The following is a 14209-nucleotide window of genomic DNA, read 5'->3' on the forward strand; positions in this document are numbered from 1 at the left end:
TGAGCAACCACACCCTGCAGCTGTTTCTGACCCACATACCCCGGGTCCCTCACTCGATGCTCACACCTACCCCCACGGCCTCCACGAATTTGTTCTCACCATCTCACAGATACCTGGTTTCTTGAGACTGAAGTTATTATTAAAGTCCTACATTCTCTGACAAGAGTCTTACTCCTTTCACCTTGTTTCAACTGCTGAGTAGACATTCCTGGCACAGAGTCACAGACATATAAGTCACATCTAGATAGGACCAACAAGGTCATATCTAGGCCCACCTACAATCTGCATACGAACAAACACCACACATATATGTTTGTTAAAAAAACAGCTAAACACTGTGTATCCAAAATAAAACAACCCTAGGAGTGATATGACAACACTTGGTTCAGGTCTAGTCCACTGAATTTCAGTTTCTTCACAAACCTAACAGACTCATTTTGTCCATAATTAGATCTGGAATGATTACAAGCTTCGGTGGAATCCAGCAGACTACGGAGGTGCTGAATTCATCCGAGTACCATCTGGCCAGATCTGGAAGCCAGATATTGTTTTATATAACAAGTAAGACTCTTGCATATTTATCTCCTTAATTCAGGAAGAAGAGGGGTGATGTTACCAGTTTTAAAAAAAATCAGCAGCAAGTTCCCTGAATACACTGAGAAGCCTGCTTTCCACCACACCTGTGTCCCACACCCCCCACTGCTGTCCTCACCTCCATGCCAGCTCCACCAGCATCCCTGGGCAGGAGCCAGCTCTAACCTGGAGCTGCAAGTGGGCAAGCCAAAGTGAACCTGGCTTTGCCCCTTCACTTTTACTGTTATTTGTATCACTGTCTACCAGGGGAGCTGGCAGGAATTCCCTTAGACTGGAGAGTTCTTGTCTGTGAGTCAGACTTTTAACTGAAAAAAAATGCAACTTCCAGCTTTTTAGCAGTTAAATTCACAATTTAAATTCACAACCTTTCTAATGACAGTGCTGACATATAAAAGCCACAGATAAAGTTTTCTTTAGATGTCAGTTGCTGAGACACTGAGGAGCCAAACCACAACTCAATGGCTCCCTCTGCTAAGTAGGGAAGCAGTTCTCAGGGAGAGGGACTTACCTACCCAGATCCAAAACTTAGGTCTATGGATCAACAGCAGTGACACTCCTTTTCTAACAGTGGTCTTAAAACTTCAGATTACTTTTTTAGTTTTACTTCTTCATAGAAACAACTGAAATTGTCACATGGATCATATAAGATAGCAAAGTGGGACTCAAAAAAAACCCCTCACCAAATACTCTCCTTAGGCAAAGATGCACCCCAACCCTAATCCCTCTTTCAATAGTTACTACCTGCACTGTCCACAGAAGAGGTGGGAATACCAGTAATACAGGTTTGCTCTTATCAGCCCCTGGGTTCTGATGTGCTTGATTGATCTAGAATAGAACAGAATAAAATAGTTCAGTTGGAAGGGACCCACAAGACTTATCTAGCTGAACTGCCATTTGCAGTCTGCTATTTGCCATTTTGAATATTGATTGCACTGAGCCATATTATTAATAAGGGAATTAATAATATTCCCTTTCAAGTCCTCCCTGGTAAATTTATACAGCTGCTTGTTTCAGTTTAACTGTGCAAATTTATGGTGGCCACTGGCTCAGTCCTGCACATGCAATTCAGCTCCAAGTCAACAAGTAATTGCTGACTTTCCCAAAGCAGATTAAAGAGTTAATGTATATGATCTGAATGTATGAAACTACCTGGAGTAGATCATTCTAATTTTTGTTATTTTTATTTGTTTTACAGTGCAGTTGGGGATTTCCAGGTTGATGACAAGACAAAGGCCCTACTAAAATACACGGGTGATGTGACCTGGATACCTCCAGCTATATTTAAAAGCTCATGTAAAATAGATGTAACCTACTTCCCATTTGATTATCAGAACTGCACCATGAAGTTTGGTTCCTGGTCTTATGATAAAGCCAAAATTGACTTAGTTTTAATTGGCTCCACAATGAACCTGAAAGATTACTGGGAGAGTGGAGAATGGGCTATTATTAAAGCTCCTGGGTATAAACATGACATCAAATACAACTGTTGTGAAGAGATATACCCAGATATCACATATTCTCTTTACATTAGGCGTTTGCCTTTATTTTACACCATCAACATGATTATTCCCTGTCTGCTGATTTCTTTTCTGACTGTATTAGTTTTCTATTTGCCCTCAGACTGTGGTGAGAAGGTGACACTCTGCATATCAGTCCTTCTATCTTTAACAGTGTTCCTTCTTGTTATCACAGAAACCATACCTTCTACTTCCCTGGTAATTCCCCTTATAGGGGAATACCTCCTTTTCACCATGATATTTGTAACTCTATCCATTGTCATCACGGTATTTGTGCTGAATGTGCACTACAGAACACCCAAGACACACACCATGCCCGTGTGGGTGAGAACCATTTTCCTGAACTTACTTCCCAGGATCATGTTCATGACAAGGCCTGCCAGTGATGAAGAGACCAACCAGAAGCCAAAGCCACCCTTCACTTCTGAGTTTTCAAACCTTAATTGCTTCAGCAGTTCTGAAGCCAAATGCTGCAAAGATGGCTTTGTGTGTCAAGACATGGCATGCAGCTGCTGCCAGTACCAACGCACCAAGTTCTCGGATTTCAGCGGCAACCTCACCAGGAGTTCAAGCTCTGAGTCTGTAGATCCCCTGCTTTCATTTTCAGTTCTGTCACCAGAAATGAGAGATGCTATTGAAAGTGTGAAATATATTGCAGAAAATATGAAAATGCAGAACGAAGCAAAAGAGGTAAGGACATACTTTACTATTGCTCAAACTGCAGATACCTTTTGTCATTGGAGTCTTTTGTAAGAAAAAAATCTCAAATACACAAACAAGCAAAAAACCCCAAAACAACAGAGACCATTATTTTATAAAAGTAAATTACCCAAGCTGTGTACAAGCATGTGCAATTTTGAATTGATATAACTGGGGAGCAGCTCTGCTGCACAACATTCTCTTTACTGACAATATAAATACTGAATGAGGCATGTTAAGGTCACCATTGCTGGGGAACATAGGAGAGCATCCATCCCACCAGAGCTCAAGTTAGGATTTTCCAAGTCATGATCTTAATAGTGGAATTTGCTGACTCTGTGGCCTTTGGGAAGTTACATTCTCCCTCCCACAGCTTACCATCAACAACAAAACCACGAGTGGATGTCCCTCGTAGGGATGATGTTGTTCATTCTGTTGCTGCTGCAGAATAAAGTTCTGTAGCTACATGAGGCAACTGCTGCAAGACTGGGACCAGCATCTTTCATAAAGCTGCATCTTAATGCAATAAAAAAAAACAAAAATGGAAAGCTTTCTCTCTATCATGTCCCTCAAACATATTATGAGCAGTAGCCACCCCCCCACAATTGTCACAGAATTTAAACCCTCTGCAGTATAGCACTTAATCTCATTCTCACTTTACTTCATTTGTGCTGAAATCAGAGCTTTATTTATATTTAGTTTGCACAAAAAAATACAGGGTTGCTTTGGGTTTTTAAGTCTGCCCTAACAAGCAAGTTGTAAGCTAAAAAGCTTGAATTTCAAAACCAACTAACGCGTTATTCATTTATTAGTGCTCCTGAAGAAAAACAAAGTAAAAATTTAAATTGCAATCTCAATGGGAACGAAAATGATCACCTGGTTACTGTTAATATATAGCACATATAATGTTTCAGTGTCACTCTTGTTATAACGCTCATTGTAAAAAAAGAAAAAAAAATTAGAAAAAATCTGGGTTTTTTTGAAACCTCCTCTACAGGAAAAGTACAGAGATGAATTTTACACCATGCAGGAGAACAATCAAACTTCAGTACTACATAAGAAAAGTACCAAATAACTATATATCAGTTAGCTTTTGCTTTTTACCTACTGCCTAAAGATGAGTAGGAGCAGTCTGTTTCAGTCAAGTTTTCTGGACAGACCTCTTCACCTGAGAATGTAAAGCTTTACATTTTCATTTTTTGGCACAGAGAAGAGAAGTTGTATCTCCTCAAGTCCAGTGTCTTGGTGAAAAACTTTCTGTATTTGAAGTAGCAGCTTTTGGCTTTGCCACAAAGAGCATATTCAAATAAAGCTTCTTCAAGATGAATTAGTCAGTGAAAACAGAGATGTGTAAGTTGTGTAGCATGAAAGACACCTACACACAGAAAAATCTATATAAAATGGCACTAATTGCTAATGCAAATTATTGCCCTAATAAACATGCCAACTTGCTATTCTTTTTTCCTCTTTTTTTTTTTAATTTTTCCAGATTCAGGATGATTGGAAGTACGTTGCCATGGTCATCGATCGTATTTTTCTGTGGGTTTTCATCCTGGTATGTATCCTAGGAACAGCAGGGTTGTTTTTACAACCTCTGATGGCTGGAGATGACATGTAAAGGTTAAATAATATGTTGTGAAATCAAATAAAACTGCCAACCAACTCTGTGTGGCCACCCCAGCACCCCATGCCTCTTCCATGTGTAGCAGAATAAGGAACTCTCAGCTCTGCTTGATGAAGAAGGCTTTGTTAAAAACGTGGGAAAAGAAATGATTTTGAACCTTTATGACAGCTAATCTCCACGGAACAGGAGCTGTGCTTTCACAGCTACTTCTTGCCACAACAGGAAGTGATGTAGGTAGAACGTTAAACTTTATAGGAATGGTTTAAGAAGGGGTGAATAAAGAAATGGAAAATTACATGAATATTTGGAAAGTAAAGAAGGGTTGAATGCTTTGGGCTGTTTTCATGAGTCTGGCACCAAGAGTCTTTGAGCCCATGACAGGACCTTCTGGAAGAAGTTCATCCTGAGTTCCATGAAAGCCCTCATGTGGATGGGATGGTTGGGAAGGCACAGGTACCAAAGTGCTGGAATGCAGACATCACCACCTGGAGTGTAAACTGCCCCACAGCGTGGGAAGAAAGGACCACAGGCAGGTTTGTTCCAAAAGGAAAGCCAATTTAAATAGCAGATGATGGTAACAGAGCAGCCAGGAAGTAAACTCTGCACATCCCCACAGTGTAATGGATGTGGAGACTGGCAGGAAAAAAAGCTACTCAAACCTAGTGATGGTTAGAGTTGTGTACAAGTCAAACACACGCTGGGACAGCTGCAGGTGGTGCAAAGGATCAAAACACTCTGATGGGATAGTTTGGATACAGAGGCAAAGGGGTTTATGACACAAAATAGTCCTGTAAAGTATGCTAAAAATCACTGCTTAGGCATATATATCTTCATTTTTTTAATCAGCAACTGCAAGTTATTTAAGAGCATGAATAAAGAATGCAACAAAATACTGTAATGAGAACATATTTTGTACAAATATTAACTGTTCTCTCTGTACCAACCTTTTGGAAATACAGTGTATCAAAGTGGTGTGACATTTATGAAAATAAAGAGAATCAAACTGTTGAAAATGGTGCCTTTTTTTTCCATTTATTTTGACCAAGTAACAAAAACCTAGATAAGGTAGCATTGCCTACAGTTCAATACATTCATTATAAGTTACAGGATAAAGGTGCATTTCTCTGAGTCTGTTAACATTCTCTTGTTTCAGACACACCTGATAAGCTGCAGACCCCAAGGATTCCAGGGTCAGCTCTAAATCTACCATGATCAGACTGTGGAAGTGACTAAAAGAAATTCATGCATTTGCAAAAATTGGGAATTATTATAAGGACTGTGACTCCATTGAGCAATGTGCTGCCCATCAGGGCAGTCTACAGACATCACTTGACAAGGGGAAAGAGATAAGGTGGAGAGTTAATAAAATAATATATATATATTTATATATAGATATATATAAAATCTACTTTTTTACTTACTTTGCTTTCTGTTTGGGTAAGAGTAAATTTCAGTAATTCAAACCCAAGGAAGACTATAAAAGGAAATTTTGTGTTTGAACAGGAAACAAGCTTTCTAAAGTATGTCTGCAACTTCCACACAGAGAAGTCACTGATGCATTGTTTAATCTTAGTAATACCAAGGAAGTTAAAATTCTTATATTAATGGATTAAAACAGGTAATCTTTGCAAGCTCACCTTTAAAATTATGATGGCAGTAGAGGAAACACAGATATCCAATGCCAAATGTAATTGGGTAGCTGAAGAAGAGTAACTCCCTTTACAATCAGAATTATTTATAAATTGTTCTTTAAAAAAAGGCTTGCCTGGCATCATTTCTCTACCTGTGAGCCTTAAAAAACCAAGAAAATCCTACAGTTTAAGACAATCTGAAATAAACATTCAGTTATATATAAGTTATGGCATAAGCAATCACTATTATAATCAAACAGGGCTATGCTAAAGGAGCTCCAGGGGGGTGTGTGGGGAGTATGTGTCTGGTTTTCAAATTTATAACCACTATAAAAGCTTATATTATCGAAGATACCACCATTTACATTAAAACTTCTCATCTACACCTGTTATTATTAAGGTAGTAACTTAAGCAAACAAAAACTTCCCCAGACTTGCTCTAGCTTGGCATTGCTCTGCTACTCCTACAGGATAACAACTATATTTTGAAGAGCACTGACAAAACTTTGGTGTGGGAAAACACTCAACTATTTGAGAGTCTTTTCCACAAATAAACCTTTTAAGAAAGGAAGAAAGGTGGCGTTGGAATCAATGTAAAGAATAGATTTTAATGGAATAATTGAAAACTTGCAAGTTTGTTTTCAACAATCTCAGGAAAAAGAAAGAATGGAAAGCTGTAAGTCCTTGCTGCTTAGAGTTACATGTGGGTTTATAAGCAAGAGAACCCACTCAAGGCAGCTCTCTTGAGTTCAGTTTAACAAATGTGTGAAAACTTAATCATCTGTATCTGGTTCCATGGCATAATAATTCAATAACCTTTCCTTCAGAAAGACATTCCCCCAGATTCCTTAAAATTAAAAAATTAAAAACCTCTGCTTAAAAACTTAATTCTGAGAAACACACAAAGACAGGAAACAGTTAACAAGTTTGCAAGTTACAAACTGTATCAAATTCTTCATCAAGGATAAAGAAACCTGAATGTTCCAGCCCTTGTGCAACTTGGGAACTCATTTAACTGTCTTTGCCTTCCTTTCCAAAGCTGGTGGAGACATCAACATACACATGTGCTTTAGGCATTTTAAGGCTTATTGAATGTTCATGTTAGTATCATAGAATTGACAAGATCTACAGTTTAGCAGCAAATTCCACTGAAAATTTATAGAGGCAAAACATGGCCAAATCACTATTTTCAGTTGTATATTGGACATGCAGGAAGTTTAACTTGCATTTTTTCTATTATTTTAAATTACTTTTACAGCACATTAAAGAGAGCTGATAAAAATTCTCCTTTTTGTACTATAGTAAATCGAAATAAGCAACTCCACTGTGTAACTGCAAATATAATACTCTGTATAACAATTTATATAGTAATTTAATAATTGGACTACAGTGATCATCATTAAAAAAATTTAAATCCTTCTATTTTGCAGTAGGTGTCAGTGTATGCTTTTTTCATATATCATACATGCAAGTGCTTGAGAAAGTTCTTTTAATTCTGACCTGGCTTAGAAGTAACTTAGTAGACTGGTAATAAGCAAATTGACTTCTATGTGTCCTAGGAATGCCATGCTTTAATATAATCCTAATTTTCTTGTTTTGGACTGGTTTTTTTTTTTCACTCTATCAGAAACATGCCTACAAAGAACGAGCATGGAAACAGAGCTACTGCAAAACTCTTTGGAGCCATATTAGCAGGAGACAGCTCCAAAAATCTTTTATGCATTTGTACTGCCTATATGTGTAGGTACTATTATACTTGCCCACTTATGAATAACAGGAATAAATAACACAAGTGATCCAATGATTGAAACCAGAAGAAAAGCCCACAAGAACATTCGATCAAGCACCTGAGCAATGTATTTCCAGTCTTCAACAACCTAAGAGATAAAAGAGCACAAGAGATGGTCAGTATGTGCAAGAACAGGTGAAAATACAGTACCACATCCTGCAATTCTTAATCATTTCAAAGTACACTTTTTTCAGCCTTGTTCATTAGATAATCCTGTTTAACAGCATTTTATGATTACACTCGGAGGTAGAACAGGAGCAAACTGCCCCCTGTGAAGACTGGTAAGCTGTGTAGACCAATATTAGATTTTAATGCAGAAACCAACCCTGGCAAGCACTGAAAATCCTCATCTATAGAGAGATGAAACTGGTATGCCATTTTCTAACACACTGCAGCATTCCTGCCACACGACAGCATAAAGTGGAAATCCCAGGCAGGAGCTAGAAACAAAAGTTATTAAGAAAAAAAAAAAAAGACAACAACCCCTCCCATCACCTAAACAAAAAACACTAAACCTCCCAAACTAAAAAACAAAATAAATAAAATTACAGCACTGAGCAGCTGTTGTGTTACAAACAAGATGTGAAAGCTGTGAAGTTACTGCTGCACAGAACTGCACACTGGGGACAACACTCACTGTACTTCCAAGACTACCTTCCTTTTTATAGGATTGTTCATACCTATACACAGTTTTGCAAGTACAGCAGATATAACTGTGCAAGCAAATGAAATCCCTGCCAAACAACTGTCTTGGAGTTGAACTGGAGCTCCCCACATTTCCCAACCCTCATGCTTCCCAAGATGTAAGGCTACAACAGCACTAGCTGGGTAGTGTTTATTAACAACTTTTGCAATTAAAGCTTGCAAACTCTCTGGAGCCCAAGCAATAAACCACAAGTGAATCCCCACTCATCTGTATGTTAATTTCTGAGGTTTAGAGTCACAAAAACATCACATCTGAAAACCAAAATACTTATCACTTCTCTTGTCACTCACAGTCAAATACAGTAACTTCACAGGAGAAAGAAAAGCAACCCATAATATACAAGGAATTATGTATTTAATAGCAAACTATTTCTGTTGTTCATACAATGCAGAGCTGCTGGATGCTGCTTTAACAGTACAGCAGATACATTTATTAAGAATCTAGGCCAGATCCCTTGTGACAATGTCAGAATCAAGTCCTGAGAGGGCACATGAGAGGAGTTTGCTTACTCCTAGACTGTGAGAACACTCTTAGCAACCAGCAGCTTCTGAAGAGAGCCTTTTCCATATAAACTGAAATAATCCCAGGCCGTGCCATCAGAAACAGGCAGCAGTATCATGAGACCACACACAAACTTCTGTATTTCTAAACTAGCCTGCAGATTGCATTTAAGTCTCTGGTGTACCAATGGTGCCAGCTCAAAAAGCATGTAAAGAAAACAGATTCAGAGTGCTCTTACCCAAGTGGTGTAAGCATCCATTTAGGGCAGTTCAGAGTGCAAATGCACAGACTGAAAAAAAGCCTTTGACATCTTTTAATATAACTTAGAGACAAATAATAATAAGGGCAGAAGAGAACTCTTAGAAAGTCATCTAGTCCGTGTTTGATCTCGGCACAAACTGACCTACATAGGGCCACAGCTTGTATTTAAACTAATAGAAGTTAGAGTATTGAAATTGGTTTTATTTGGAATTGAAAGGTGAAAAACACAGCTTGGTCATATTTATTCTGAAAATATAAGGCGAATATAAGTAAAATATAAGGCACTGTTCAGACAGCCTCCAGGTACAACATTCAAGGGAAAAATATCTCCTCATCTCAGCAGCTCTGCAGAGAACAGTTAGAGTATACAAGTGCCTCACAATGTGTAACCAACAACATGAACCTAACTGCTAGAAGAAAGCAAAAGACTTTTAAAGAACCCAAGGACTGTGCTGTATCAGCCCAATATCCATAAGAACTCTCAGCATTGTACCATCCTTGCACTTCTTTCCAGTGGAAACAATTACACAGCTTCCAGTGGAGCACAAAGCCTGGAAATCCCTAGCACATCTTTAACAGGACACTGCCCAGTAAACCATAACTGGGTTTTCTGATTTCCACGTGTACAGGATCAGTGTGACAGGACCAGTCCACCCACCTCACGAACTTCGTTCTCCTTCATGACGTGCCTCGTGATGTAGCGGATGGAATCCAGAGCCGCCTCCAAGGTGTTCCTCGAGGATTCCGAGCCGTTCCCGTTCCCTGTTTCCTCCTTCTGGGCAAAGTACCTGTCCACGTGGCTTCTCATGCAGAGCAGCTTGGGAAGCTTGTGAAGAAAGATCTTGCGGACCCAAGGTGCCATGGCGTTGTGCGTGGACGAGGAGCGGTGGTGGATGTTGATGGCGAAGACGGTTATTACGATGGACAAGGTCACAAAGATCATAGTGAACACCAGGTACTCTCCGATAAGTGGGATAACTTTGGAAGATGAGGGGATAATTTCTTCAATGACAAGAAGAAAAACAGTCAAAGAGACCAGCACTGAAGTGCAAAGTGAGATTTTTTCGCCTTCGTTTGAAGGCAGGTAGAAGACAAGGACGGTGAGAAACGAAAGTCCAATACAAGGGATGATGAGAAACAACGTGTAAAAAAGGGGCAAACGCCTAATTATAAATGAATATGTAACAAAAGGATACCAGCAGCAGCCATCAGTCCTGTTTCCCTTGCTCCCCGTTGCAGTCACTATTTCCCATTCCCCATTATCAAAAAAATCTCTTTTGTCAACATCATAATCTTCAAGAATTAGATCAACCTGTGAGCCATCATAAGTCCAGGACCCAAATTTCATTGAGCAATTCTGGAGGTCAAAGGGGAAGAAGGTTACATCAATGGTACAGGAACTTTTATAGTTTGCTGGTGGAGTCCAAGCAATGGTGCCATCATATTTAACCACAGTTTTTGTAGATGTTCCCTCAAAACGTCCATCTGCACTGAGAGAAGAGAGTAATTGCAATTACAACGGGGGTCTGGGGTGCATTTAATTAGCAAAATATGCTTTGTTATTGGCATTTCAGCTCTTTATCCCTTATCCCCCTTGAAAGCCAAAATTTGGTACTGTCTTCACAGTCTTTTTTTTTTTTTGGTTAGGTCTGAATCCCACAAAGGTAAACAGCTTTGGAAGAGTGAAGAGTATTTTTAAGTCATTAAAAAGTCTGTGCAACTTTCTTGCACGGACTTTCTGACTTATGAAAGGATTGTGAAAACCCTGACCTTCAACAGCATGACCCAATTGTGGTGTTTCTATTAGTAATGCAGCATAAGTACTTTTCAATTTGGCCTAATCATAATTATCAAGGAAAAAAAGTCATGAAGCAGGTAAAAAAAATACTTGTTTGCCACCTCCAAACTGGAATTTACAATCACTGCAACAGCCTTTTATCCTGATTCAACAAGTCAGGAAATGTAAAGCACTGTACATGCACCTGAGTTGAGCAGAAAGGTCAATTCAAAAGTTATTGCTTCTGATATTTGGGGATTTTCAAAAGAAAAAAACCCAAACAACATAAACCCAACACAATTCCCCCCTTAAAGCTGAGGGTACTTAATTTCAATTCCACACTAAATATGACTTATAACAGTATAAATTAGCTGCTTCCCTCCCATCACCCTACACTGTTTGTACTCAGCACTGTGCAAGACATTGCTTTTTCATAGGGAGTTTACATGAAGAAATGGAAATAAACTTTATTTAAAGAGATGAGAAATGCCATACAGAAGAAAAGCAAAACCTTTGGCATTTAAAATGGCAAAGTCCCTCTGCATTCAGAGGCAAATTCTTCCAGCAGCCTCAGCTCTACTAAATGTCCACAGGTTCTGTCCAATGAGCCTCCCAGAACCAGCTGGGACAGCAAAGTCAGAAAAGAAATGGGTTTTCTGTGAAAAGACTCAAATCTTACTTGTCATACAGCACAATATCTGGAATCCAAATGGAATCTGATGGGACACGGATAGATGTTATTCCAGCATAGTCTTCAGGATTCCACCTCAATTTCACATCTATCCATTCCTGTGGATATGTGAGATGTAAAAATCATTACTGTGGGGAAGCAGATTTAAGCAGGGCAACACCAGATGAAAACAGATAAAAAGGCAATTCAAAACAATGAGACTGGCTTCTAAAATCTGTATAAACCAATTCATTTGCTGAACAGTCATGTAGTTACCTCACTCAGTATTTGTTTTCTCTTGTAAGAGCCACTTGACATTATTTCTGTACAGAACTTAAGATATGAAGTTCCTTTTCCAGAGCATGTATACATAAGTAAGGGCTGCTATAACATAATTTAATTGTATAAATTAAGTTTGAAAAAAGCTTGTTCTAAATCAATACCAAACACTGGAAGCTAATCAGAAGCAATTTAGACATTTCCATGACAGAAAAAAAATCCATCATGATGCAACTCTTAAAAGGCAGTTTTGATTTCTACCAGCAACACTAAAAATAGCACCATTAAAAGCACAGTAGTGTTTTGGTAATTTTACACTTGAACTACAAGCTCAAGAGGAAGAATTTAAGTTTCTAAGAATTCGCCATCAAACAGAATTTTAAACATATATACAGGTCAGTTCTTATTTCATTTAAAGTGGTTCAACACATTTGCTAGGTAGTCTCAAAGTTTCCCTGAAAATAAAAACTTGGCCTGAAATTACAGTTACTGGAAAAGAAGGGAATCAACAGGGGAAAAAACAAAACAAAGCAAAAAAATGCAACCAACCAAACAGAAGGGAAGTAACCCAAACAAAAACAGTGAGTATAATCGGGGTCTGCAAACATTCTGCTAAGTTAAATCGAGAATGACTTGTGAGCAGCATTTCCCAAGTTAATACTGCCAATTAAGTTCAGCCCTGGACCCTGATTATTATAAAGCTCCAGGTTTTTTTCTGCCCAAACCCAAATATTCCTAAGAGGGAAAAGTATTTCCTTATAACAAGCATATACAACTTTGAAACTGAAACTCTTCAGTGATGTTTATCCCACAATCTCAAATATCCCAGAAGAAAAAGAACCCAAAGCTATTTTACAGAACACTACAGCAACCCATGCTTTTCTAAATAAAGCTTTTGAATGAAAACTTTTCAGCAACTAAGTTTTTTTAAACATACAAGTAATTAGCAAAGTTTCTTCCAGATTTTCATTTGCAGTCACGAAGCTTCAGAATTTTTCATCAATATTTTACACATACCTGTTTCAACCACACATTTGTTGTCATCAATTGATTTTTCTCATCCTATAAAGAAAAGCATATGTTACAAAAAATAACCATAGTAAATAACCATAGCAGATAGCTGCTTTAGTTCATAGAAGTCTGTAATTTAGAGTACAAAATACACTTCTGAAAGCACTCCAGTCACTAAGTATGTTTATGTGAGGACATCACACATGCATCCACAGTGCATTTTTTCATTACACTGACAATAATTTCAGAAGATTAATCTACTGTGTTTAAGCTAAAATATGCACAACTATTTCACACGACATCATGTTCCAGAATTTTAAAGTTAGTGAAAAAAACCACTCCAACTTATTAGCTATACATACCACATCCACCAGCTGAGAGATTGCAAGGCCAAACTTGATTTTGATTGTGTCATTCAAGCGCTCCACTGGACGAACCCACCTCTGGTAGTCTTCAAATAAGTGCTTGAACAAACGATCTTCACTTTTAGCAATGAAAGAAGGTTCAGACACACCTATGATAAAAGGAGTTTATTACCACTGATTTCATGTTTACACATTATTTCTTCTAATGTTTGGCCAGATCTGTCATGTATAAACTTTGCTGCTCTTGCCTGTAGAGCACTTTCCCCCCCACACTGTTTTGCATCTTAAATGCTTGTGCAATTCTATTTCCCAGCCTATCCTCTACCTATCCTGATGTTATACTGACTGGAAAGCACCTTTCTAGTTCTTTTTGTAGCTCTCAAGGAGTCAATTCAATGCCTGGAGACAGACAGAGGACTGGAACAGCTAGAAGTCTTTGTATAGCTTACAAAAAAAGTAGAAACTTCTTTTGTCCCCTGAGAGAATGGAATACATGGCAGAGCTTTTTTTGGGAAAAAGAAGTATTGTAGATGTAGAAACTGCGTAGAGAGAGCAGCCTGGACTTTAAAGGAGAGATGTAAGTTGTCCTCAAGCACCTCATTGAGTAACTGCTGTCCTTTTATCTTTGGGAATCTGTGAAAAATTTGGTTTTTACCTACATGTTCTCACTGAACTGTGTCAGAAGAAACCCTGCTACACACAAAAAAAAAGGCAAAGTCTAAGGTTTATCCACTGTGAGAACCCACATAAATGTCATATGCCCTAAAAAAACAAGAGAAGGAGAA

At 38.4% G+C, this 14209-nt stretch overlaps 2 protein-coding genes across 2 annotated transcripts in view; one reads left to right on the plus strand and one right to left on the minus strand.

Moving 5' to 3' along the window:
* The window catches only part of CHRNA3 (cholinergic receptor nicotinic alpha 3 subunit), a 7998-nt gene extending 3047 nt beyond the window's left edge, over positions 1-4951 (plus strand). Inside the window, exons 3-5 of the mRNA XM_029963140.1 lie at positions 452-561; positions 1790-2801; positions 4300-4951. Of these exons, the coding sequence (XP_029819000.1) occupies positions 452-561; positions 1790-2801; positions 4300-4428 (1251 nt within the window). The 3' untranslated portion in view covers positions 4429-4951. The remainder of the gene's footprint in view (positions 1-451; positions 562-1789; positions 2802-4299) is intronic.
* Positions 4952-5445: 494 nt separating this feature from the next.
* On the minus strand, positions 5446-13571 carry CHRNA5 (cholinergic receptor nicotinic alpha 5 subunit). The gene is made up of 5 exons (XM_025896035.2): positions 13422-13571; positions 13066-13110; positions 11779-11888; positions 9981-10812; positions 5446-7942 (listed from the first exon to the last, which is right to left on the minus strand). Exons 2-5 carry the CDS (start codon positions 13090-13092, stop codon positions 7781-7783), a joined length of 1131 nt encoding a protein of 376 aa, XP_025751820.1. The 5' UTR covers positions 13093-13110; positions 13422-13571; the 3' UTR covers positions 5446-7780.
* Between the last annotated feature and the right edge of the window lie 638 nt (positions 13572-14209).

The sequence above is a fragment of the Manacus vitellinus genome, unplaced genomic scaffold (assembly GCF_001715985.3).
Source record: "Manacus vitellinus isolate BGI_N305 unplaced genomic scaffold, ASM171598v3 scaffold_53_pilon, whole genome shotgun sequence".
Lineage (NCBI taxonomy): Eukaryota > Metazoa > Chordata > Aves > Passeriformes > Pipridae > Manacus > Manacus vitellinus.